This window comes from Oncorhynchus masou, chromosome 1, assembly GCF_036934945.1.
Source record: "Oncorhynchus masou masou isolate Uvic2021 chromosome 1, UVic_Omas_1.1, whole genome shotgun sequence".
NCBI lineage: Eukaryota > Metazoa > Chordata > Actinopteri > Salmoniformes > Salmonidae > Oncorhynchus > Oncorhynchus masou.
In genome coordinates, this window is record NC_088212.1 from 9,733,806 (window position 1) to 9,758,763 (window position 24,958).

The 24,958-nt window shown below is 42.1% G+C and overlaps 1 protein-coding gene across 4 annotated transcripts; it reads left to right on the top strand.

Moving 5' to 3' along the window:
• The first annotated feature begins 2,117 nt into the window (after nt 1–2,117).
• Nucleotides 2,118–24,614, top strand: lifra (LIF receptor subunit alpha a). Of its 4 annotated transcripts, none has more exons than XM_064936330.1 (19): nt 2,118–2,310; nt 7,213–7,306; nt 7,404–7,551; nt 7,757–7,893; nt 8,127–8,280; nt 10,763–11,038; nt 11,256–11,385; nt 12,083–12,213; nt 12,358–12,503; nt 13,094–13,247; nt 13,842–13,906; nt 14,121–14,343; nt 15,323–15,508; nt 15,668–15,769; nt 17,867–18,016; nt 18,916–19,053; nt 19,765–19,858; nt 20,355–20,421; nt 20,549–24,614. In XM_064936330.1, exons 3-19 carry the CDS (start codon nt 7,494–7,496, stop codon nt 21,197–21,199), a joined length of 2,862 nt encoding a protein of 953 aa, XP_064792402.1. In that variant the 5' UTR covers nt 2,118–2,310; nt 7,213–7,306; nt 7,404–7,493; the 3' UTR covers nt 21,200–24,614. The 4 variants fall into 4 exon arrangements, with proteins under 4 accessions (XP_064792402.1, XP_064792449.1, XP_064792349.1 ...); XM_064936377.1 differs by having other exon boundaries at nt 7,409–7,551; XM_064936277.1 differs by lacking the exon at nt 7,213–7,306.
• The last annotated feature ends 344 nt before the right edge of the window (nt 24,615–24,958 follow it).

The following is a 24,958-nucleotide window of genomic DNA, read 5'->3' on the forward strand; positions in this document are numbered from 1 at the left end:
CAGAATTCAAAATGACAATGCTTGTCTTTCATAATTTGGTCAGATTTACTTGGATGTGTAGTGTCAGCATTATTTGCTGGCATGTCATGCCTAAATTTGCTAATCTTGCCAATGAAAAAAATCATTAAAGTAGTTGGCAACATCCGTCAGTTTTGTGATGAATGAGCCATCTGATTCAATGAAAGATGGAGCCGAGTTTGCCTTTTTTCACAATTTAATTTAAGGCGCTCCAAAAAAATTTACTATCATTCTTTATGTTATTTATCTTTGTTTCATAGTGTACTGTAGTTTCTTCTTCAATTTATTCAGTTTAGTCACATGATTTCTCAACTGACTTGCCCATTTTTTGTTTTTTGTTATTACATTTAAAAAAATGTTAGCTTATCAAGCTAGGTAAAATCTTATTGGTTGAAGAATTGTTCCGCCCAAAAATAACATTTAACTGGGTAAGTCAGTTATGAACTAATTCTTATTTACCATGATGGCCAACCCTGGCCAAACCCAGATGACGCCAATTGTGCTCCGCCCTATGCAACTCCCGATCACGACTGGATGTGATGCAGTCTGGATTTGAACCAAGGACTGCAGTGATGCAGTGCCTTGGACCACTGCACCACTCGGGAGCCAAACAGATGAAAAAAAGTTGTATTTCCGACATCACAACAAGGAAATAGAAAGCTCTGCCAAGCAAGTGAAGCGTTTAGTTTGTGTACACAGGAGGCGTAATTCGGATATATTACCCAATTATAGTCAAAAGACCAATCAGTAGCAAACAAACAGAATTGTGCGGCGTTCAAATACTAGTCGGAACTATGCAACTCTGACATTTCGACTTGCTATCTCGTTTTATAAAGATGATCCCGAGTTTACCACTTGGAAAGTATCAGAATCAACCAATATGAAGCTCTAAGCAGATAACTTATGTTAATTTTTACTCGGAGGTTCCGAGTTTCCGATAGTAGCTAAACATGGCATTGGACTGCCTGTGTAAACGAAGCGGAAGGTCTTAAGAATGCAAAAAAAATAACTTGCACTATATTCATTTAACGAAAATTATCTCTGTAATTTGGTCTGATAAAGCAGTGAAAACCATTTTCGCGCGGGACTAGTATTACGTTGGATGTAATTATTACCATAGAATTCCCATTATTCCAGTCGGCGATTATTAAAAAAAAATGTTTTAACTGCCTCCTGCAATAAGTAATTTAAAAAAAATGGACAGTTATGACTGAAGCCTGGACGTTTTTTTTATCTAGGCGTGAAGATATTTCAACATGTCTACGTGATAACAGGAAACACTAATAACTCCAGTTTGGCTCCCAAGTTTCTAAACCATACCGAAGCATCCTCGGTATAGTGTCGCCATAATATATAGATTGAGGAAGTGTAATTATAATAATTTGGATAGTTTCGCGATCCGCAGTAGAAGACGTCCTAAATGGCCCCAACTTGCAGATGTGAGCTAAAAAGCGCACTTGCACTTGAGATGCATTTTTAGGCTATGAAGGAGAAAGTGCACTTTCTCTCAAAACACATGGATGTCGATTTGCACGGGACTAGTATTATCAGAGGACCTCAGTGGAGTTAGTCAATAAACTGTTGTTATTTCTCTCCTATGTAAAAAATGACCGATATTACAGATAAGGACGAAATTTAAATTACAGATGTGTGATTTGTGGTCGTGCACATAATTACATAACCAACATCCCCCAGTAATAACCAATCCAGTGCGACTCGTGCTTTCCTTTGGACACTGAAATACTACGGCAAAGGAAAATGATCTAACGTCAGCAAAGTGGATGGTCAATAAAATTATTCAATATAGGTCAGACCGGAAATGTTCTCCAGTTGTCGCCAATTTGACGTTTTCAGGCCCAGTTCCATTTCAGTCTCTAGCCTCTTATTCTGCAATCCCTTTGATGCACTGGACTTGAAAGCTCTTAATATATCAAATTAATTCGATGGCCAATCAAGATAATGTATGTATCCATCACCATATTGATCTTACCTTTCAAATAACCTCAGATTTGCAAACCAGCTAAGGAACAAACGAGTAGGGAAGGGAGGCTCGTCACCGAAATGGAATCGGACGTGTATCGTACGCCTTTTCCAGTAAATCCGACATTCTGGAATTCTGAATTCTCTGTACTCACGGAGAAGCTTGACAAGACAGCTAGCTTGTTGAAACTCACATTTCAACTCTCTCTTTACATTTGTTTTTATATCTAATATCCACCGGTTGTTGATCATTAAAAAGGTTAATTGTTATATAAAAAAACGATCTACTACGTGATCCCAGGTCGGTGTAAGGTAATGTCGGATATTTTTTTGTATTATTATTGGGTTGACGCGCTCTCCATAACATGAAACAACATCATGTCTGCGTGTAACGGAGTTAGCTAGAAAGCTAAATATAGCTTGCTGGCAAGTAGCCTAGTATAATTGAGTTAAACTATAAACTAGTTAGCTAACGTTATAGTGAGGTTGTTATTATTATGGTGTTGGTCTAGATACATTTTGTACAGAATCATTGGTGTTTAGGTAGCACCAAGGCCTAACGTTAGCTACTGATCTAAAATCAGCCAAATTATAAACCGTTAGCTAAAGTAAAGGCCATGGCATGTTTTGAAATACAATGTATTATTATAATCATAACTAACCTTACTGGCTATCATGAGTTTGCTAACCATTTACTTCTATTAATTTATGGTTAGCTATTTGAATACGAACATAGCTAACGTTAGTTTAGTAAAACAGGTATCAAAAACAGATCTAGCTAATTTTAATAGGCAGGTAACGATAGATGGCTAGGTAGCCCCCCCACACTACAATTGCATTAATATCCTTAATACCTCATATTCAACCATTATTTACATTTTAAAAATCTCCAGAATTTACATTTATTTTAACGAAACTAAATTACGAAATACAATGTTAACAGTACCCACTGGTGTTTTGGATTGCTAAATGGAATGGCCCGTTACGACCTCTCTACTTGAACACATGCTAGCTACCTCAACGTGTGTTGATTTACAATAGGTATTTATCACTGAATAGTGTCAACTAACAAGCTAGTGCATGTAGGGTAGATGAAAATACTATTAAGTGGATCTAGAATGGGAGGAACGGATCAGTTTACTCAAAAACAATATTTTGGTAACTTGTTCAATGGTCAATTTAGCATTTTAGCACTGTTTTCAAGATGGAGTACTTATAGTACAGAGTTTAAACTGATCATTAATTAGGCTTTCCTCTAGCATCCCAGCTCTGACTCAACATGACTTAAAATGCGTAAAAAGGATGCTGTGTGAATTGTTCGACTTGTGTATTTAAAAATGCAATGACCATGTTGTTTTTTCTCACTCGGCTGATTATTTACACAAGTGGAAGAATAGTTCCGTGTTCAAGTGAGGTGCTGCTGCAAGCTTTTGAAATTATACCCCTTTTCATTTAGGATACGTGCTAGCCTTATTATTCTGTCTGATAGTGAGTTGTATTTTCCCCAGAAAGAGAACAGGAAGGGAGGAAGGAAGGAAACGAATTAGTTGATCATGTTCCTAAGACTGCCAAGGACTTGATCTGCTCTTTCCATTAAAACAGAAGCATACTGTTTCACATCCTTGGTTCCACAGAAATGCATTACGGAACATGGTTCTTATCGAAAGCAATTAGTTGTGGTGATTGTGGTCTCTAGGCATTTGATGCTGTAAGAGGAGTAGACATAGCAGCCAATATTGGTTCCTCTACACTGCATTTGTACTTCCTTCTCCTTATGGGACTTTGTGCTTGTGTGTTTTATCACTTCGGTCTTCAGCATGTCATTTTCCACAGAATTCTGAGGTTGTTTGGATGTGAAGGGTCACTTTATTATACACCTGTAGACTAGAGAGACCTTGTTCATTTCTGGGGGATGTGTGGACCAAACCATGCAATGCATGGTTTTTATATTTTACCTTTATTTAACAATGTAAGTCATTTAAGAACAGATTCTTATTGTCAATGCCCTGCCTTGTTCAGGGGCATAACAACAGATTTTTACCTTGTCAGCGCGGGGATTTGAATTTGCAACCTTCCGGTTACTAGTCCAACGCTCTAACCATTAGGCTACCTACTGCCCCATGTCTTTTTCATTGTTCAGAAGGGAGATCTGCTTTAGGGCTGGGCTCTATTTAACCTCACCTGTACAGTCTTATATTTTCTAATAATAGCAAACCCAGTTAACTGCCTACAATGTTCCTTTAATGGGTTTGGAAGAGATGGACACTCCTTTAAGTTACGGTTGTGTTATCATTGTAATGCAGGATGATAGGCCTGCTCAAGCTTGTCCCAGGGAACTGGACCAACTGGAGTGGAGTCATGACAACATCACAACACAATGTTGATTTAACCCCAAATCTCTGTCTTGAGCACATAGATGCGTCGCACCTAAGGGCATTTTATAGCCCGCTCCCAGAACTGTTTCTGCTATCATCTCAACTCCTTGTATGTCTGGTATGACAGTGAATTGACATGATAGGACCAACAGATCTGGGACCAGGATACAGTTAACAGCTGTCGGATCTTAATTTGAGCCAGTTTGCTACAGCATGAAAATATTCCTGGATCAACAGGAAATGTGAATTAATATGTGGATTATAATTAATGGCCATTTTTGGGGAGGAGGGGTTGATACAGTTGTTTTATTTATTTGGGGTCATTCCACTTCAAAAAGTACAAGAACGATGATTCTGACACCCACCATCTGATTGTTCTGAAATTGTTTCTCTTCTTAGAAACAGATAAGATTTAGCATTCCTGCAGCATTATTTGTGGATTCATATAATATTCAATAAAAAAAGTGGGGCCTCCCGGGTGGCGCAGTGGTCTAAGGCACTGCATTGCATCGCAGTGCTAGCTGTGCCACCAGAGACTCTGGGTTCGAGCTCAGGCTCTGTCGCAGCTGGCCACGACCGCACAATTGGACCACTGTCATCCAGGTTCGGGAGGGCCTTGCAGGGATATCCTTGTCTCATTGTGCACTAGCAACTCATGTGGCGGGCTGTGCACAGTGCACGCTGCTTCCTCCGACACATTGGTGTGTCTGGCTTCCGGGTTGGATGCGCACTGGTAAGAGGCAGTGTGGCTTGGTTGGGTTGTGTATTGGAGGACGCATGGTTCGCCTCTCCCGAGTCCCTACGTGAGTTGCAGCGATAAGACAGTAACAATTGAATTTGGGGTATAAATAAATAAAGTACCGATTTGGACCAAACCTTTTTATTACAACGAGTTAGACATGAGGAATCCAAAAAAACCTGGTAAAAAGCCACCCACGGACACAGCACACCAATTAGTCATTGAAACTGTTGTGTTTACAAGGCTTTCAGAAAGTATTCACACCCCTTTACTCAGGGTGTAACACATTTTGTTGTGTTACACCCTGAATTGAATATGTATTAAATTGACCTGGCCTAAACAAAAATACCCCCTTAATATGGAATTCTGTTTTTAGACATTTCTGGCCTTGAGTCAATAAGTATTAATCCCTTTGTTACGACAAGGCTAAATAAGTTCAGGAGTAAAAATGTGTTTAACAAGTCACATAATAAGTTGCATGGACTCTCTGTGTGTTAAATAATAGTCTTTAACGTGATTTTTTTGAAAGACTACCTCATCTCAGTACCCCACACATACATACATACATACATACATACATACACATACATACATACATACATACATACATACATACATACATACATACATACATACAGATAATTGTAAGGCTCCTCAGTCGAGCAATGAATTTCAAACACAGATTCAACCATAAAGATCAGGGAAGGGCACCTATTGGTAGATGGGTATATATTTTTTATAAAGCAGACATTGGTTATTCCTTTGAGCACGGTGAAGTTATTAATTACACTTTGGATGGTGTATCAATACACCCAGTCACTACAAAGATACAGGCGTCCTTCCAAACTCTGTTGCCGGAGAGGAAAGAAACAGCTCAGGGATTTCACCATGAGGCCAATGGTGACTTTAAAACAGTTTAATGGCTCTGATAGGAGAACTGAGGATGGATCAACAACATTGTAGTTACTACACAATACTAACCTAATTGAGAGTGAAAAGAAGGAAACCTGTATAGAATAAAAAATATCCCAAAACATGTATCCTGTTTGCAAGGTTTTTTCTCTGTTTATTTAGAACCGAACAATAGTATGAAGAAACAATACTACACGTCAGACATAGAGACCTGATACTAATTACTCATTGGCTTTTGACCATTTCTTTGTTTTCCCCATGTCTTACTCATTGTAAGAAAAAATCTTAGCCCAAATCAGATATTAGGTACTCTATCTATTGAATATTATGTGAATTCTATAAATTAAAATGGTCAATTTGGGTGCCATCAATTAACATAATTAATTGCTTTCTCAGAGATTCAAAGATTTGAATGCTAATCTTTTCTGTTTCTAACTACAGAAACGATTTCAGAACAATATGAGATTGCTGATGTGACATGGAACAATCCTTAGGACAAATCAAGTCTTGACATTTTAAAGTTGAAATTGCAAATTTTATAAGCCTTTTTAAAGTTGTTTTAAACCTCGAATACAGTACAAGTTTACATTTCTTGTTGTGTAGGAACATTCTCAGCAACACAAGTCTGATCATGTTGAGATCCCACATATGTACCACTGCAGTAAACACATCTGGCTATGTTCATGTGTAATGGAATAATGAAGAATCTGATCTTCATAGGCCTATCACTGTCCACTAAAAGCTCACTTAAACTTATTCACATGCATGTATTTACAGTCTGACGTTTCTCAAAACAAATCTAGCAATTTAATGACATTTTAAGCAGAAGCAAGTCAAGTCATCCAAAATATTGTTCACACCTCTTTACTTCTTCCACATTTTGTTAGGTTAATCATAACAAGCTTGTATCTTGTTAATTATTAGGCTATACAAAGAGCTTACGAGTTCCCTCTGCTCTCTTTGTAAAGGGATGTGTACTAAGGCATTGTGCCAGAGCTAGGCTACTGCATGCAAATCTACTGTAGGGGAAATGGGAACAATTTGTCCATGACATTTTTTTACTAGTGCAGCTGCTAGTTGTATATTTATGCTGGTCACAGCATTTTTTTGTAGACTTTAAAGAAAACATTACATTCTCTTGTACGTAATAGTCTAATATTTGTTGCTACTTTTTCTCTCAAATTGAAGTGGCTCTGCTGAATTCAAGTCAGAACAACCACGCCGACTTGTGCCGCGTCATTACAGGGTGTCTGTAACTGGCATTGTAATTTTGGGGTCTCAGGTAAATCACATGATAAATTACGTGATGGAGAGACTAAGGCTCTTTTTATTCATATTTGAATTTTATTCTAATATTATCTTATTGTGTGTGTCGACAGGGAAGTGCTGTTGTCTCCCGTTGCCATGTCTCAACTGCTGTTGCAGTAAACCACAGACTGCATCACCTGGAAGGATCTAACTTAACCACCATGCCAAGTCTGTTCTTCTGCATTCTGCTCCTGGGGGTCACAGAGAGCCAGGCCAGTGGTAAGTCTATCCAGTCAGATGGGATTAGTGTTTATAACATATGATATAAGCCTTTTAATAAGACTTTAGAAAGGTTACATGCACATAACAAGTCATAAAGCGCCATATTGTTTTATTATCAGATAATATTGATGCTCAGGACTTGATAGAGTCACTAACTGAAGCGCTCTGTATTTGGGTTTTCAAACTGTCGATGGGTCTGCAGGACTCGCACCTCCACAGCAAGTGAGGCTGGATGCAGACAAGGAAACACGAACGCTATCGGTCACATGGGAGGATGGCCACGCCTCTACCTTTGATGTGGAGATTCTACTCACTGAACTCATGGAGATGGTGCTGAATGTGAGTGAAGTATTATGTTTGATCAAGACTGTGTTTTAATTTTTTTAAGTATATTTTAACAGATCCTTTACGCTTTCTTAGCGTCGGCAGACTACATGTTCACTTGTAGTGTCTTGCTCTTCAGTCGTGTCTCTTGACTGGAGCACGTGCTTTTGTCATGGGTGTGATCTGAACCCTGGTCTCCCGCTCAGGAAAGCCAACGTCTTAACAACGCGACCTATTTGTTTTGGTAGGAAACAGTGGGTGTAACAGAAGACCAGAGCACAGGGAAGCACCAATGGAACTGGACCTCTCCAGTACCCCTGGAGTGTACCTCTCTGTCGGTCAAAGTACGCTCCAGAGACGGCCAAGATGTCAGCGAATGGAGTTCTCAACAGATACTTCCAGGTTGGTCTCTCTCTGCACACGGGGGGGGCTTGAACAACTCCCTATATGTTGTTCTTCCTAGAGGAGGGTAAGATTCACGCAATCAGACGGGAATGAGCACATATCCGGAATCCTCCAACCAGAATTTCTGGAAAACCTGGGGACTTTTGGGGAAAGTTTCTGGAATTTTGCATAAAACAGGAATATCGCATTTTCACCAATAGCATTATGTACTCTGGAAAACAATAGGTGTGGTGAGCCGTACATGTCCTTTTTATGGACAGAATTGTTTTGATGCCTTTTTAGATGCCAGTAATGTCTGGTAGTTTAGGAGGATTTGATGACGATGTGAGTGGATGGGTGTGGTATGGTGTCGTGGTTGTTGCAGACCTACTCAAACTAATTGCCCCTCTGGAATAAATAGAGTGTTTTTACAGTGGGGCAGGCCTCTGCTGCCATAATCAGGGTTTCTTCTGCATAGAAAAGTATTGGACGGGTCGCCTAAGTGTTTTCTTGTGGCCGCCTATGTCCACACAGTAAAAAAACAAACATTCAGTGTAAACTTAAAGTAATAATACCGTGTGTGTGTGTGTGTGTGTGTGTGTGTGTGTGTGTGTGTGTGTGTGTGTGTGTGTGTGTGTGTGTGTGTGTGTGTGTGTGTGTGTGTGTGTGTGTGTGTATAGGTATCCGATGTGAAATGGCTAGCTAGTTAGCGGGGTTCACGCTAATAGCGTTTCAATCGGTGACGTCACTCGCTCTGGGACCTTGAAGTAGTTGTTCCCCCCCGCGGCTTTTGTGGAGCGATGGGTAACGATTCTTTGTGGGTGTCAGTTGTTGATGTGTGCAGAGGGTCCCTGGTTTGAGCCCAGGTCAGGGTGAGGAGAGGGGTTGAAGCTATACTGTCACATATGTGTATATATATGTATGTGTGTGTACAGTTGAAGTCGGAAGTTTAGAATGATTTATTTCAGCTTTTATTTCTTTCATTTCATTCCCAGTGGGTCAGAAGTTTACATACATTCAATTAGTATTTGGTAGCATTGCCTTTAAATTGTTTAATTGCTTCCCACAATTGCTTCCCACAATAAGTTGGGTGAATTTTGGCCCAGCTGGTGTAACTGAGTCGGGTTTGTAGGCCTCCTTGCTCGCACAGTTCTTCCCACAAATTTTCTATGGGATTGAGGTCAGTGCTTTCTGATGGCCACTCCAATACCTTAACTTTGTTGTCCTTAAGCCATTTTGCCACAACTTTGGAAGCATGCTTGGAGTCATTGTCCATTTGGAAGACTCATTTGTGACCAAGCTTTAACTTCCTGACTAATGTCTTGAGATGTTGCTTCAATATATCCACATAATTTTCCTCCCTCATGATGCCATCTATTTTGTGAATTGCACCAGTCCCTCCTGCAGCAAAGCACCCCACAACATGATGCTGCCACCCCTGTGCTTCACGGTTGGGAAGGTGTTCTTCGGCTTGCAAGCCTCCCCCTTTTCCTTCAAACATAACGATGGTCATTATGGCCAAACAGTTCTATTTTTGTTTCATCAGACCAGAGGACATTTCTCCAAAAGGTAAGATATTTGTCCCCATGTGCAGTTGCAAACCGTAGTCTGGCCTTTTGTATGGCAGATTTGGAGCAGTGGCTTCTTCCTTGCTGAGCGGCCTTTCAGGTTATGTCGATATAGGACTCGTTTTACTGCGAATATAGATACTTTTGTACTTGTTTCCTCCAGCATCTTCACAACGTCCTTTGCTGCTGTTCTTGGATTGATTTGCACTTTTCACACCAAAGTACGTTCATCTCTAGGAGACAGAACGCGTCTCCTTGCTGAGCGGTATGATGGCTGTGTGGTCCCATGGTGTTTATACTGATGAATGTGGTACCTTCAGGCGTTTGGAAATTGCTCCCAAGGATGAACCAGACTTGTGGAGGTCTACAATTTTTGGGGCTGATTTCTTTTGATGTCAAGCAAAGAGGCACTGAGTTTTTGAAGGTAGACCTTGAAATGCATCCACAGGTAAACCTCTCAATGACTCAAATGATATCAAGTAGCCTATCAGAAGCTTCTAATGACGTCATTTTCTGACATTTTCCAAGCTCTTTAAAGGCACATTCAACTTAGTGTATGTAAACTTCTGACCCACTGGAATTGTGATACAGTGAATTATAAGTTAAATAATCTGTCTGTAAACAATTGTTGAAATTACTTGTCATGCACCAAGTAGATGTCCTAACCGACTTGCCAAAACTATAGTTTGTTCATTTTCATGACTCCAACCTAAGTATATATATATAACTAACTGTGTGTGTGTGTGTGTGTAAAAGATAACAGCTCGACAGGCAGGAGTATTTTATTGATTTTGTTATGTTCAAGTCGTGTATTGCAGGAAATTTGCATTAAAACAGCTAAATAAGAGGGCCTCTTCAATGTTCAGTCAGCGACCGTACCATTGGTGATGTCCACCATTCCATTTTGATCTCCATTTTGTTTCTTCTCCCAGGGTTGGACCTCCCGGACAACACAGACTCACAAATGTACCCAGAGGGGAAAACGGTTCCCGTGGGCAGCAACATGACGTTCTGCTGCATCGTGGAAGAGGGTCAACAGTTTGGAAGCCTGTGGTACAAAGACACACTCATGAAAGAGAACATGCTGAGTAGGCGGACCTACGCTACCACGATGACCAATCTGGGCCCGTCCAACCCCTCCGGGACCAATGTGGTCTGCAGCAACGAGAAGAAAATGATTATCGCCGGCGCTGTTGTCTTTGTGGGGTGTAAGTCCACTTTGTAGTGTTGCTTCTACTCTCTCATACTGTCGTGTTCAATGTAGAATTCCCTACATGCAAACCCTAAACTTTCACTAGTAGTGAATCAATCGCGGCTAATTTGCGTTGTATGTCTTATCTATTGTATGTGAATACCTATTGGCTAAACATGTTGAGATTTTCCTTGACCATATCTCTCTTCCCCCCCCCCCCCCACCATCTCTAGACCCCCCTCTGCCCAGTGACTTGGTGTGTGAAACCCATGACCTGATCTCTGTGGACTGTCAGTGGTCAAAGGGCAGAGATACCTACCTGTTTGGAATGACCCGGCAGACGTACTACACCCTGAATGGAAGGTACAGTCTTAAACATTCACCTTTCATCCTCTGTGTTTCCCTGAAGGTGGAATATGCAGAAATCACTCTGCCATTTCCTGGTTGCTAAAATTTGAATAATTCGCCTAATTTCAGTTTATGTGAGAAAATAAGCACTCAGGAGTGTAGAGAATCATTGTACCATCATAACTGCTGTGAAATATATTTTCAATAACCAAATTATTTTATTTTCAGCTGTTTGAAAGTGGTGTACAAAACTGAAAGTAAAAGAGGCAAAAATGAATCTTAAGCATGGGAAGCAGAGAAATAGTGCACATAGATCTACCGCTTCTTAGACTTTCCAATGTGAATGACAAATCTTATAACTCACATTTCTTATGTGAATTTGGTTGAATCGCACAAATAAAGTTACATATTGCATCTTTAGATATGTCTGTGTTGCAAATGGCCTCTAGTCAAAAGTAGTGCACTGTATAGGAAATAGGGTGCCATAGGGTTCTGGTCTAAAGTAGTGCACTATATAGGGAACAGGGTGTGTCCTGGTCTAAAGTAGTGCACTGTACAGGAAATAGGGTGCCATAGGGTTCTGGTCTAAAGTAGTGCACTATATAGGGAACAGGGTGTGTCCTGGTCTAAAGTAGTGCACTGTATAGGAAATAGGATGCCATTTCCAATAATGTCTGCTTTCATCACTTTTCATTGCCATTGCAATGTTCAGGAACTGCCCCAAAGCCAGGAACAGCAACATGCGTTGTGGTTTGGAGCAGTGGGATGGGAACTGGACCCTAGTCGCACGCAACCTGCTGGGCGAGTTCAGGCTTACAGACACAGCCGAGCTGGGTCACAGAGGTCAGTGCTACTGTTCGATACAGTCTCATTATTACTAAATATGATTCATATTAGATGACTGTATGTAAACCTCAATACAACAAGTCCACAGCATCAGCAGAGCGAGGTCTTTACACACTCTTTTGAATGTAATGTTGTTGCCAGTCCGCCCAGTGGCCCCTGTGAATTTGACCACCCCAGAGGTCTATAGCTGGAATGCCAGTGTGGGTTGGCTCTGGAAGGATAAGGGTTTCGAGAGGCTGTCCCTTATCTGCCAGGTGCAACGGACCAGCCACTTGAACAGCAGCACGGTGAGTGGACTGAAAGGGGATTATTTATCCAATATACATGTTTGGGTTACATTAAAAGGGCAAGTTTGTTTATTTCTTTCTTTCTTTCTTTTTCTGCGATTTCACTTGGTTTTGAGAAACTTACCAGCTAAGTGAAATCGCAAAACAGGTGTCTGTCTGGGCACGTTTATAACATGCCATTTACATCAAATGGAGATTTGATTGAAAAAAAGCAAACGGGTCCTTTTAATCTTACCTTGAGTTGTCTCTGTAAGCCAGTAGTGACAGCATCCACAATAATATGTTGTTTACCTTTTGCTACAGGCAGTAGCTAGCATGATTTAGCATCAACCTCAAAAATGGATGTAATCCAATGTCCCTGATGTTTCCAAACGTCCTAGCAAATGTGTGTGATACATTTTTGGAATGTTATTTAAATTATAAGAGAGTACAGAGAGTAAGGAGGTAAAGAGTTAGACATTCGACCACTACCACCTTTATTCAATTCTATTTCAACGAGGCAGTAACCATGAAAACATGTAGGAAAGGATCATGTGAATAGGTGTATGACATTGAAATAATTTATTGTATGCTTATGGCTTTGTGTCTAGCAAACCTACACTGGTTACGGACTGAACACAGTGGTACTGAAGGACCTGCAGCCCGACGAAAAGTACAGCGTTAAGGTTCGCTGTGGATCCCAGAAGAACTTCTGGAAATGGGGAGAGTGGAGTTTGGCGCTGAGTTTCCAAACCAAAATGGACCGTAAGCACACACCCCTGTCATTGGAGATATTTTTGTGAACATTATTTAATTTCAATATAAATAGTGGTATTGAGATGAAATGCTATACAGAGGTATACACCCACAGAGATTATATATAAATCATACAAAACATCTCAAAGAAATGCAAAAACAATCACAGTAACATTTAACTCTGAAATGAGACTTGACATTCCATTGACCTTTGACCTGGTCATGACGCATTGATATGTTTGGTTACATGGCGTTGCTGTTTCCACACATACTGCTTTCATTAGACAATGAGGAAAACACTGAAATACAGAACTAAACACTTTTTTTAAAGATGGAATTCTGCAGTAGGGAAACGGCGCCACTAGCGGCTCCACTACTGTTGTTACTGTTTTTGTTTTGTTGAGGAAGCAGTGCTAGGGAGCATGGTGCATCATGGTAAAACATGTTGCAGTACATATGCTGCTGTTCTGTCACGCGTGTCAGTGGGGAAAGCAGTGTTCATTGTTTGCAGTAACGTCTTTGTTGTAATGTCACCAACGGCCGTGGCAGTTTCACCATTAAGGATTCCCATCTTTTAAGCTCTTTTTTTCCCTCCTGTGCCAGGCCCTGTTGCTCCTGACATATGGCTGTGGATGGACAGCGACAACATAGGCCGTGTTTTGTGGAAAGTGAGTACTACCTAGCTGCTTATCATAATATTCTGGGTTTCTGTGTGTGTGAGTGGTCCTGTGAGAAAGTAGCTACAATACTAGTCCTGGATTTAAAAGCACTTTCAATAGAAATACTCCATGAAGCATATTTTTTTTGTCGAGCGCGAGCCTTAATCTGTCTGCAAAACTGTTCCTGAATGTTCTCCTCACCGGCTATCCATTTCTCCTCAAGCCTCTAACAAAGAGCGAGAGCCACGGCCAGATCAGCGGTTATGAGGTGATCCTGTGGAGCCCCGAGGAGAACAGCCAACAGACTCTCACCCTTCCCCAGAGCGTGTATAGTCTCCCCATCAACGTGACTGACCGCGGGAGTAAAGTCACGGTCACGGTCACCGCTCGGAATCCTGCAGGAGTCTCCCTCCCAGCGAACGTTGTCATCCCCAGATACTTACCAGGTAAGAATGGGGGGAAACGGGTCGTCATCCCCAGACACTTACCAGGTAAGAATGGGGGAAAACGGGTCGTCATCCCCAGACACTTACCCGGTAAGAATGGGGGAAAACGGGTCATCATCCTCAGACACTTACCCGGTAAGAATGGGGGGAAACGGGGGGAAAACGGGTCATCATCCTCAGACACTTACCCGGTAAGAATGGGGGAAAGACACTTACCCGGGAATCGTCATCCCCAGACACTTGCCAGGTAAGAATGGGGGAAACACTTACCAGGTAAGAATGGGGGGAAACGGGTCATCATCCCCAGACACTTGCCAGGTAAGAATGGGGGGAAACGGGTCGTCATCCCCAGACACTTACCAGGTAAGAATGGGGGAAACGGGTCGTCATCCCCAGACACTTGCCAGGTAAGAATGGGGGGAAACGGGTCGTCATCCCCAGACACTTGCCAGGTAAGAATGGGGGAAAACGGGTCGTCATCCCCAGACACTTGCCAGGTAAGAATGGGGGAAAACGGGTCGTCATCCCCAGACACTTACCAGGTAAGAATGGGGGAAAACGGGTCGTCATCCCCAGACACTTGCCAGGTAAGAATGGGGAAAACAGGTAAGAATGGGGGAAAACGGGTCATCATCCCCAGGGTCGTCATCCCCAGACACTTGCCAGGTAAGAATGGGGGAAAACGGGTCGTCATCCCCAGACACTTACCAGGTAAGAATGGGGGAAACGGGTCGTCATCCCCAGACACTTGCCAGGTAAGAATGGGGGGAAAAGGGGGGCAGAATTCAGCGTCTCAGAATAGGACTCCGGATCTACGATCAGTTTGGCTTTTGAAATCATCAACGATAGGGCACTCCTGCTCTGAGCCGATTTATGAATACTTGCCTTTGCACTCTCTCCTTTACACATGTAACTTTAAAAGTGATGCATGTTGGGAAAACTAGGTCTCTTGGAATGAGACTGAACTCCTATCTTTTAGACGCAGAGGACACCACCGTCTCCAAGGTCGCATTCAATGGCAGTGGGTTTCCCCTGTCCTGGGTGGCCCATGCTAACGCTAGCTGTGGCTATGTGGTGGACTGGTACAACACTAGCTGCACACAGGACTGCAATGTGGAGTGGACCAGGGTGGCAGCGGACAACACCAACACCATGGTTCAATCCGGTGAGTCTGGGAAGATAACTTTTTTTTTTTTTTTTTTTTTTTTTTTTTTTCAAGTTTACATAGTTTGATTTAGTGCGTGAGACTGGCCCGTCTGCATTTGCCAGAAAGCCAGTCTATCACAAAGTGTGTCTCAATAAATGCTTTTTTTCTCCTTCACAGGGAACTTTGTTGCAGGAGTGAGATACACGTTTTCTTTGTATGCCTGTTCATCGGAGTCCACGGTGCTGCTAGAGAGGTGGCATGGGTACATGCAGGAACTGGGTAGGTTGGCTGGCAATTTGAATGACTGCAATTGAATGACTGCAATTGAGCATATTGTAGTTGTCTTTTCTGGGATATTTTACTCCAAAAAAATGCATTTGAGTATTTTGTTCGTTAATACACTACGCTTGTCTTAAATTATGTGTTTATGTCAGCAAAATATTTACAGAAATCTCTGGAACATGCTAACATCTCTGTTGACGAGTCTACGATATTTAATACACTAAACAAGAATGGTGTTCATGGAAGGACACTACGGAAGAAGCTACTGCTGTCCAAAAATAACATTGCTGCACGTCTGAAGTTTGCAAAAGAGCACCTGGATGTTCCACAGCTCTACTGGCAAAATATTCTGCGGACAGATGAAACTAACGTGGAGTTGTTTGGAAGGAACACACAACACTATGTGTGGAGAAAAAAATGTACAGCACACCAACATCAACCTCATCCCAACTGTAACGGGTGGTGGAGGGAGCATCATGGTTGGGACTGCCTTAGGGCCTGGACGGCATCATGGTTGGGACTGCCTTAGGGCCTGGACGGCATCATGGTTGGGACTGCCTTAGGGCCTGGACGGCATCATGGAGGGCCTGGACGACATCATGGTTGGGACTGCCTTAACGGCATCATGGTTGGGACTGCCTTAGGGCCTGGACGGCATCATGGTTGGGACTGCCAACGGCATCATGGTTGGGACTGCCTTAGGGCCTCCATCATGGTTGGGACTGCCTTAGGGCCTGGACGGCATCATGGTTGGGACTGCCTTAGGGCCTGGACGGCATCATGGTTGGGACTGCCTTAGGGCCTGGACGGCATCATGGTTGGGACTGCCTTAGGGCCTGGACGGCATGCCTTATGGTTGGGGCCTGCCTTAGGGACGGCATCATGGTTGGGACTGCCTTAGGGCCTGGACGGCATCATGGTTGGGACTGCCTTAGGGCCTGGATGGCATGCGAAGTTTATCAAGACATTTTGCAGGAGAATGTAAGGCCCTGTCCGCCAATTGAAGCTTTGAATTGAACAGAAGTTGGGTGATGAAATAGGATAATGACCAAAAACACAGAAGTAAATCAACAACATAATTGCTTGAACAGAAGAAAATATGCCTTCTGGAGTGGCCCTGTCAGAGTCCTGACCTCAACCCAATTGAGATGCTGTGATATGACCTCAAGAGAGCAGTTCACACCAAACATTCCAAGAATATTGTGGCACTGAAACAGTTTTGTAAAGAGGAATGGTCCAAAATTCCTCCTGACCGTTGTGCAGGTCTGATTCGTAGCGACAGAAAACATTTGGTTGAAGTTATTGCTGCCAATGGAGGGTCAACCAGTTATTAAATCCAAGGGTTCAGATACTTTTCCCACCCTGCACTGTGAATGTTTACACAGTGTGTTCAATAAAGACATGAACAATTATATTTGTTATTAGTTTATTAAGCAGACTGTTTGTCTATTGTTGTGACTTTGATTAAGATCCTAAAATGTTATGATCAATTTATGTAGAAATCCAGGTAATTATAAAGGGTTCATGTACTTTTTCTTCCCACTGTTGGTAAATCCTCCTTCAGTTTTAGTGCCCCTCATATTTGGAAAACTGGGCTCTGTGGGGGCAGTTTAGGACTTCAATGTTGAGTGGATTTAAAGAGAATTGCAACGGTTTGGACTGAATATAATTAATTGTATTTGTGGTGTTTTGAATTTGTAGTATTGATTCTGTATGTAATTTTTATGGATCATTTAGAATTGGTTGTATTGTTGTCCTCAGGGAAGCATTGTAAATGACTCCCTGGTCTCAATGTGTTCCCCTGAATAAAACAAAATAAAAACAACATATGGTCTCAACAGTTGAAGATAAATCAAAAAGTATGCTGATGAAGTGTTTTGCGTCATATGATGCATTTTCTATTACCACACTTTTCCTTCTGTGTACTAAAAGTGCTCCATCTACAGTAGCAAACCTGACAGCTGACATGTACAATTTTATGGGACAGTATCAACAGTAGACTAATGAACAAAATACTACAATTTGTTTTGAGTGCACTATCCCTTTTAAATATCTCCTTGTCACATCTGACCCTCCCTCTCCCCTCCTTTGCAGTCCCGTCTCGGACCGTCCCCAGGCTGTCACCCAACCAGGAGGGCTCTGACGTCCAGCTGACCTGGGATCAGATTCCACTGGAGCATCAGAGAGGCTTCATCCTGGGATATACCGTCTACCTGACCAACGCATCCCACCTCACACTACTGGGTAAGCCTTCACCCCAAACCCTGCCGGGCAACCCTTTAGACTTTACTCTACTGGGTAATTCTTCGAAATAGCCCCTGGGCCTGGATTTATAAATGTCTTAGAGTTGGAGTGCTGATCTAGGATCAGACCCCGTCCCCGTCTGTTATTCATTACTATGTAAATCAAATAAATATAAAAGGCAAAACTGATCTTAGATCAGCTCTCCTACTGTAGGACACTTTAGGAATTTTTGTCATTCAGTTAATGATTGACGGAACACTGGTCTGAGCTAGCTAGGTCCCAAGGCTGCAATCAGAGAAACTCTGCCTCACACTGTGTATTATAGAGCTGGGCCATACGGACAAAATCGATATCGCGATAAATTGACACATTGTGTGTGTGTGTGTGGGGGGGGCATATCTATTTTGCTCGATAACAACAAAACAATAAAAGGTTTTAATGGAGTTCGGCCTACTTTACATTAGCATCAGGGCTCTCAACAAAAAAAAATCAGTGCCAAGTAAGACAACTGAGATGGTAGCCTATGATGATAAATTAAAAAGCTATTTCATCTAACATATCCAGGAATTGCATGCATACATACATAATCTATGCATACATATACTGTACATACATCAATGGAGGCTGTTGAGGGGAGGACTGCTAATAATGGCTAGAATGGCGCAAATGGAATGGCATCAAACCATGTGTTTGATTTATTTGATACTATTCCGCTCTAGTCATTAACACGAGCCAATCCTCCCCAATTAAGGTGCCACCAACCTCCTGTGACATACATACATCCATCCATCCATCAACAAGGACATATCAGTTGGCTGTGTTTTAAGCCTCTCAACCTGAGGAACTCACCAGTGGTAACCATGGACAACATCTATGTTTCCTCTCTCTCTGATTGACAGCCAACATCACAGATCCACAGCTCACCAACCACACAGTCAGGAACCTGGTCCTAGGTTCCTACAAGTTCACTGTCAGGGCCTACACCGCAGCAGGGGAGGACGGAGGAGCCACAGTGTCCATCTCACTGGAGCCCTACAGTATGTTCTGTCGACATTCTCTCACAGTTCTCAATGTTCTCACAGCTGTTTCTATGTCTCACTGTTCTACAGTATGTTCTGTCGACATTCTCTCACAGTTCTCAATGTTCTCACAGCTGTTTTTAGGCCTCGCAGTATGTTCTGTCAATGTTCTGACAGCTGTTTCTATGTCTCACTGTTCTACAGTATGTTCTGTCGACATTCTCTCACAGTTCTCAATGTTCTCACAGCTGTTTTTAGGACATTCTCTCACAGTTCTCACAGCTGTTTTTAGGCCTCACAGTATGTTCTGTCAATGTCTCACAGCTGTTTTTAGGCCTCACAGTATGTTCTGTCAATGTTCTGACAGCTGTTTCTATGTCTCACTGTTCTACAGTATGTTCTGTCGACATTCTCTCACAGTTCTCACAGCTGTTTTTAGGCCTCACAGTATGTTCTGTCAATGTTCTCACAGCTGTTTCTATGTCTCACTGTTCTACAGTATGTTCTCTCACATTTGTTTGTTGTACTCTTGGATTCGAATTGATCAGTGCTGGAAGTAATGTGTTAGTATTTGACTGCTAGTATGTGTAGCTGTCATTGTGTGAGTTTCATGGCAGTGGTTTTAGTCTGCTCTGATTGAACCAGGATGCAAAGATATGTAAAAAATAGTTTTTTATTTCTCCAGCACAGCACCATGGCATCTCTAATATTTCCCTTTCTTTACTGTAGCCTATTGGCTGATCATGGAGATCCTGGTTGCTCTGGGCACCATGACCTGTCTCCTCATCGTCATCACCATCGCTTGCTACAGGAAGAGGAAATGGTAGGCTCGTGTTTCTCACTGCTTTGGCAGAGTCAAAATGAATGAGTTGAAGTTGCCCATAGAGGCACTGATTTTGAGTCACTTTTGCATTTGTTGGCCATTAATGGTTATAAAGCCATCTGATTGGGGGAGGGGAAGCTGATCCCATATCTGAACCTAGAGGAAACTTCACCCCGGAGCCAGTAAACTAAATCACCAACACCAGATTGTCTGTTATAATTAAGCAATAAGGCCCGAGGAGGTGTGGTATATGGTCAATATACCACGGCTAAGGGCTGTTCTTATGCACGGCGCAAAGCAGAGTGCCTGGATACCTCGCTTAGCTTTGGTATATTGGCCATATCACAAACCCCCAAGCAGTAAAAATAAATGTTTTGTCATACCCATGGTATACGGTCTGATATACCATGGCTTTCAGCCAAATCAGCATTCAGGGCTCAATCCACCCAGTTTATAAACAGAGTATAATGTTCTGTTTTTTGTTTTTCTTGAAAAGGGTGAAGAAGGCCTTCTACCCTGAGATTCCAGAACCCAAGCTACCAGGAGATTGGGGGATAACACAGGTAAGCTCTCTGTTCTTATCCTATCAGTGTGGCCTAATCCCTTCTAGTCACTGGGTTCTCTTTCTCCATCTTCACCATCTTGTGGAAAACGATGCCAGGCACAGGACTAATATGTGTTTGTTTCCAGGGGACGTTGGATGTGAAGCCCTCTCCCCACAGCATGGTGCACATCGTGGAGGACTCTGTGTGGGACTCCAGCAAGGAGGCTCTAGTGACCGTTCCCGAGGAGGACGAGGAGGGTACCGGCGACGAGGCGGCCGACACCGACGAGCCCGCCTCGCTTCGCTACTACAACCAGGTGGTGGAGGAAGGCTCCTCCTCCCAGCGTTGTCCTCATGCTTCCGACTCCTCAGCCTCCTCCACCGGCTCCATGGACTCAGGACACACTGACGTTACCTACACCGGCATCCAGACCTCGGCCTGCTCCCTGGCCCCCATGGCCCACTTCCAGCCTCAGCCTGATGCATCCCAATGCGTTGGCGGTGGAGGTTACCGGCCCCAAATGCAGTCTGCATCATGCCCCGAGGAGCCCCAAACTGGCCCCGAGGAGCACCTTCAGCCCCCTGTGGGTTCTTTTGGAGGGTACCAGCCCCAGTGCTCCTGGATACAGGACTCTCCCGAGGCTGATGGTGACGGCCTGGACCAAACCTGTCTGGGCAGCCCTACCTCGGTCACCTCCTCCCAGTTCCTGCTCCCTTATGACACCTCAGAGGAAGGCAAGGAGCACCCGTCATCAGCAAGCACCTGGTTCCATAATCTCCTGACAGGCAAACCCTGAGGCAGCCCAACGTCATGACGACGAGTCATGAGCTTCACGTCCAATTCGCCACTGCCTTCTCTCACCTTCCCAACCGGCATTTGTTGATGTTACAATACACATTTCAATGTTATGTTTCTAAGCTCATGTTGGTGTGAATTTACAAATGGACACTCTTAAGAGAACACTAATTACACTAATCCTAGTTTTGCTGGACTGCATTTGTGGAGATTGAGCAGTTTGTGCTACTGTAAGAGTTGAAGGCATTCCAGTTCAAAGAAAGTTGACAGCATTTTCTTAAACATATGTCCTGAAAATCACCGTGACGTCTGCTATACACACTAGCAGTTAGATTCTAACATTATTAATGAAAAAGTCTGAATTACTTATTGTTGTCCTCTGGAACTTTCTGGAAATAGCAAATATTCACTGAAATAAGCTAGTAGTATATGGAAAAATGTACTATCATGTTATATTTTGTTGTGTATTTTTGTGTTTTCGTTCCAAGCCGGGGGCATCAGAAGGTGCCCTTGCTAAATGTGGAAGATAAGTTAGTCCCCATTGTTTTAAGTATGCATTTGAAAAACACCACTTTTCACTTGCACATTCTAAGATATATAACACCATTTTTTTTCTGTGTTTTGCATGGTTGTATTGTTAGATATATTCCAGATCTGTTGGGCCTCCACTATTGAACTGTTGATTGTTCTACAGCCCTTTACCAAATCACGTCTTGACAGTTTAAACAAACATAAGTGTTGCCTTGAAAATGTTGTGCTTCCAATCATTTTGGCCTGTTTCGAACAAACCTTTTTTGCCTTGTAGATGGATATGGGGTATCAAAACAACTGAACACATTATGCAGATTTGCATCATGGGATCTGGAGTTTACCCTCCAATGCAGTGGGATATGGATATAGAGGTAATCCTCCATAATAGTGCAATGCAAGCTTGTGGTCAATTTCAATGTAGTCAATTCAGGAAGTACACTCAAATTGAAATTAAACATTTCCTCAATGCTTTTCAACAAAAAGGAATTGGACTTTTCTGTTAACTTCCAGAATTGAAGCTTAATTGACCCCAAGCCTAGCGCAGTTTAAAAATAGATTATTGGCCAATGGTTTTACTTTGAAATAGTAATTAACACTATTTTTGGCATTATTCAGACATGCTACATACATATGCCTATGGAATTGTTACTGTGAAGTGAAGACACATGCACTACGTAAATACAGGCTTGGGAGTTATTGTTGGTGTTTGAGAACAGCTGTTCTAAGTTGGCCTGGATCGCTAGTTGAAGTGGTTGCAGTGGATTTGCTGTGAGTGCCTGTTGATGTGTTTCAGGGAGATCCAGATGAACGTGTGTATAGTGTATTATAAACTGGGTGGTCCGAGCACTGAATGCTGATTGGCTGAAAGCCGTGGCATATCAGGTTATGACAAAATATGACTTTTCACTGCTCTAATTACGTTGGTAACCAGTTTATAACAGCAATAAGGCACCTCGGGGGTTTGTGGTATATGGCCAATATACCACGGCTAAGGGCTGTGTCCAGGCACTCCGCATTGCGTTGTGCAGGAACAGCCCTTAGCCGGGGTACATGAGCTATATAATACACCCCCTGGGGCCTTATTGCTTATAGCATAGTATTTCCTGGGTTGTTGTCAGAGAATACAGGACAATCTGGGAGCTGGTGTCAAACTTTACAGCGAACATTGATATCTTGTCATAGCCTGGTCCCAGATCTGTTTATGCACTTGCCAGCTCCATTGACAAGGAGCTTGGCATGATGTCACTCTTCCATTTTCTGAGCACCTCCAGCAACAAAGCTTTGAGTACTACTGTGACATAGGTAGAAGGTTAATAGATTAACCATAATAAATGGTTTTAATAGACACGCTCCTCTGAAGTTGTCTTCAGAGTATTAGAGACTATCCTAATGCTATGTGTTAACATTTTGTTGATTTTTGTTTAACTCTGCACTTTTCCTCTTGCTCGGATGTTAGTTATTTTTCTTTTTATATATCGTTAATTGTGTGTATTTCCTATCTTCTCTGTCTCACCACGACTCTGTTCTGGAGTTCTAGAAGTCTATGTTTTTTTTTGGGGGGGGGGTGTCAACAGACAATGTATCCATCTTGTTAGGTCTGTCACGTTACAAGCCATATCACTCACTCTGATGCAAGATATGTATTTGTCCAAACAGTCCTTGTAATGGCATTACTGACAGCTTCAGCTTGCTTGGGTTGTGTTGTAGGGATTTATAGTGATAGGAATTGTGATGTCTGCTAATGGCTCATGGCTTCTTGTTTTACCTGTAAGTTTGTGCATGTTGTATAAGCTATTAACCATTTTAGAGTGGAATTTCCTTCAACATCAAAATAATGAAGATATATATATATACTATATACTACTTAATATGTAAACACTAATAATGGCATTGTGCTTGACTCATGTCTTTCAGAAAATGATGCAGCTCTTATTCTTAACACTGAAAATGCTTGGTTTGGTTATGCCCAAAATGGTACCCAATTCACTCTATAGTGCACTGCTCTACAAAGGGAAAAGAGCCACACAGTGGAGGTGTCATAATACCCATTAAACCTAGCGGTCAAACAGGGAAATGGTTCCAATCGTTTTTCCACCATTCATTATTCCCTTAGTGGATTTTTAGAAACAATTAAAATAAGGGCTGTGTTTAATGTAGGCTTACCATGGTGTGACATTTTAATAACCATGCAAATCTCTGTCGGACAAGGTGATCCATCAATATATTCGGCACTATTTACTCTCAGGTTTCGAAAATACTAGTTAGCATCATGCAAAACTACAAATCCCTGCAAGCTCCTGCATGTCATCTCTATATAAAACTTGCACAAGACAGTTCACAGAATTGACCATTTAAAGAAATGTAGCCAATTTATTCATTACTACATTTAGCTAACATTAGATTAATCCAGAGATTCTTACCTTTGCCTCGATTCGGCAGTCCCATCCAGATCATCATGGCATTTGTAGTTAGCCACATTAGCATCTAATTAGCATTTCATTTTGGGTGGGTGAATATATTGATAAAAGTCGCCTTGTCCTAAAGAGATTTACACAGTTACCAAAACGTCACACAAGGCTAAGCCTACACGAAACACAGCCCTTATTTTAAGTGTTTCTAAAAAATCTACCATGGGGAAAAAAATGAATGATGTAAAAATGTTTGGAACCATTTCCCTGTTTTTTGACAGCCAGGTATGATGACTCAATGTGGTGCTCTATAGGGTCCCATTTTGGGAAGCAGCCTTGGTTTATTGGAGAGAAACACTGAACATTTCTTCAGGAAGATTATCAACTGAACAAAATTAGAACACTACTTGTAAACACTGCTAAGTGCTAACACTGCAATGTAACCTGTTTTTAAGGCAATAAAGAATTTAAAACCTCTCTTACTGTCAACTATTTTACAACAAGAAACTCAGACATATATAGTGTATTTCATAAAGGGACAATTGGGTGAAATACTGAGGTATGTATCGAAAGTCACCGTTTCTACCTGTGAATTTATCAATTTTATTGGCTTCCTTTTGAAAATGTTTGCCTGTATGTTACATGCATGGCTACATATTGCTATTAGTGCAATCAATCACTACAGGGCAGCTTTAAACAGGCTAATAAAACAAATGTGAACAAAACAATGATTACTCAAGGAGCTGCTGATTTCAGTGCCAAGCACAACCCACCAGAGAGGCAGGCCCTGCTTGCTCTCCCCAAACCACACTTTTAGTTGG